The following is a 1,202-nucleotide window of genomic DNA, read 5'->3' as shown; positions in this document are numbered from 1 at the left end:
GTGTTTGCAGACGTTCACGGGCCATAGCAGTATCGTCATCTCTGTAGCCTTCTCGCACGACTCGACCAAGCTGGCGTCGGCGTCATACGACAAGACCGTCAAGCTGTGGGATGCGAGCAGCGGCGCATGCCTGCAAACGCTTAACACCGGCAGGGGTCTTCGTAAACTATCCTTTGACTCCACTAACTCTTGCCTCTGTACTGAGATAGGTACGATTGCCATACACAGCTCAGGAATTTCTAGCGAGGCAGCAATCGCGGAACCTGAGCACCCTCTGTACCTAGGCACAAGTCTTAGCTCAGATAACATATGGATTAAGCATGATGGCAAGAACATGCTGTGGGTACCATCAGAGTATCGACCGTTGTGCTCAACGGTGTGCGGGACCATGGTTGGTATGGGCGTTGGAACTGGCAGAGTGTGGATCTGCAGTATTGAACTCGCAGAGGCTCGTATCTATTCGTAGCAAAGTATAAGAAAGGGCTATTTCTCTCCTTCTACACCTTATTCCTTCTGCATCTCTGTTTCACAGAGGCGAATGTGAATGCACACATGGATATAGGCTACGTATGGCTACATCGGAGCTTGGAGAGTCCCAATGGAAATGGCTGTCGTCAATTCATGCCGCTGTGTGGATTTTGAGAGTTGAGTTCTTGCTGTTTCTGATGTTATGCTTAGCACGGAAGGGTACGCAGCAGACGTGGGGAGAACAGATAAGATTGGCTGTTGAAGTACATACACGGCGTGATCGAGCGGACCGAAGCCGTCAACAAGGGCACTCCTGTTATGTTCCAATACTCGTTCAAAGGAGAGGAGTACTGGTCATTGCGGCTACCGGAATTAGCGAACGGTGTCATTAACGTACACATTTACTACAGTGAGTGGACAGAAGTCTGTTCGCGCTAAAAGCTTGGGCCGCAATCTTGACTTTTGAGTGAATATTCACACCTCAATATCTCAATAACCACACGGTGAAAACTGAATCTGATTACAGCAATTGAATGCTCTGAGTCTCAATATTTAGTCTGGTAACCCTGGGCTCGCTCACAGGCTCTGAGGCGCCTCGGCATTGAGTAGATGAGCTGCCTGATCAGTCTATCGGGAAGTGCTGCCCATGCCTCTTTCATACCCTCACAAAAGCGATCCCACTCCTCTTGAGTATCTCCAAGAGTGTCAAACTCAGGGTGGATATGATGTAGCTT

At 49.3% G+C, this 1,202-nt stretch overlaps 1 protein-coding gene across 1 annotated transcript in view; it reads left to right on the top strand.

The window, feature by feature from the left end:
- The window catches only part of BU25DRAFT_438079 (beta transducin-like protein HET-E4s), a gene marked incomplete at its 3' end in the record, with an annotated part of 4,460 nt that extends 3,994 nt beyond the window's left edge, over window positions 1-466 (top strand). Inside the window, exon 3 of the mRNA XM_033709042.1 lies at window positions 28-466. Within this exon, the coding sequence (XP_033564392.1) occupies window positions 28-466 (439 nt within the window). The remainder of the gene's footprint in view (window positions 1-27) is intronic.
- Window positions 467-1,202: the final 736 nt, after the last annotated feature.

This window comes from Macroventuria anomochaeta, assembly GCF_010093625.1.
Source record: "Macroventuria anomochaeta strain CBS 525.71 unplaced genomic scaffold BU25scaffold_7, whole genome shotgun sequence".
NCBI lineage: Eukaryota > Fungi > Ascomycota > Dothideomycetes > Pleosporales > Didymellaceae > Macroventuria > Macroventuria anomochaeta.
Note: the sequence above shows the minus strand (reverse complement) of the source record. Positions and strands in the feature narration are given on the sequence as shown.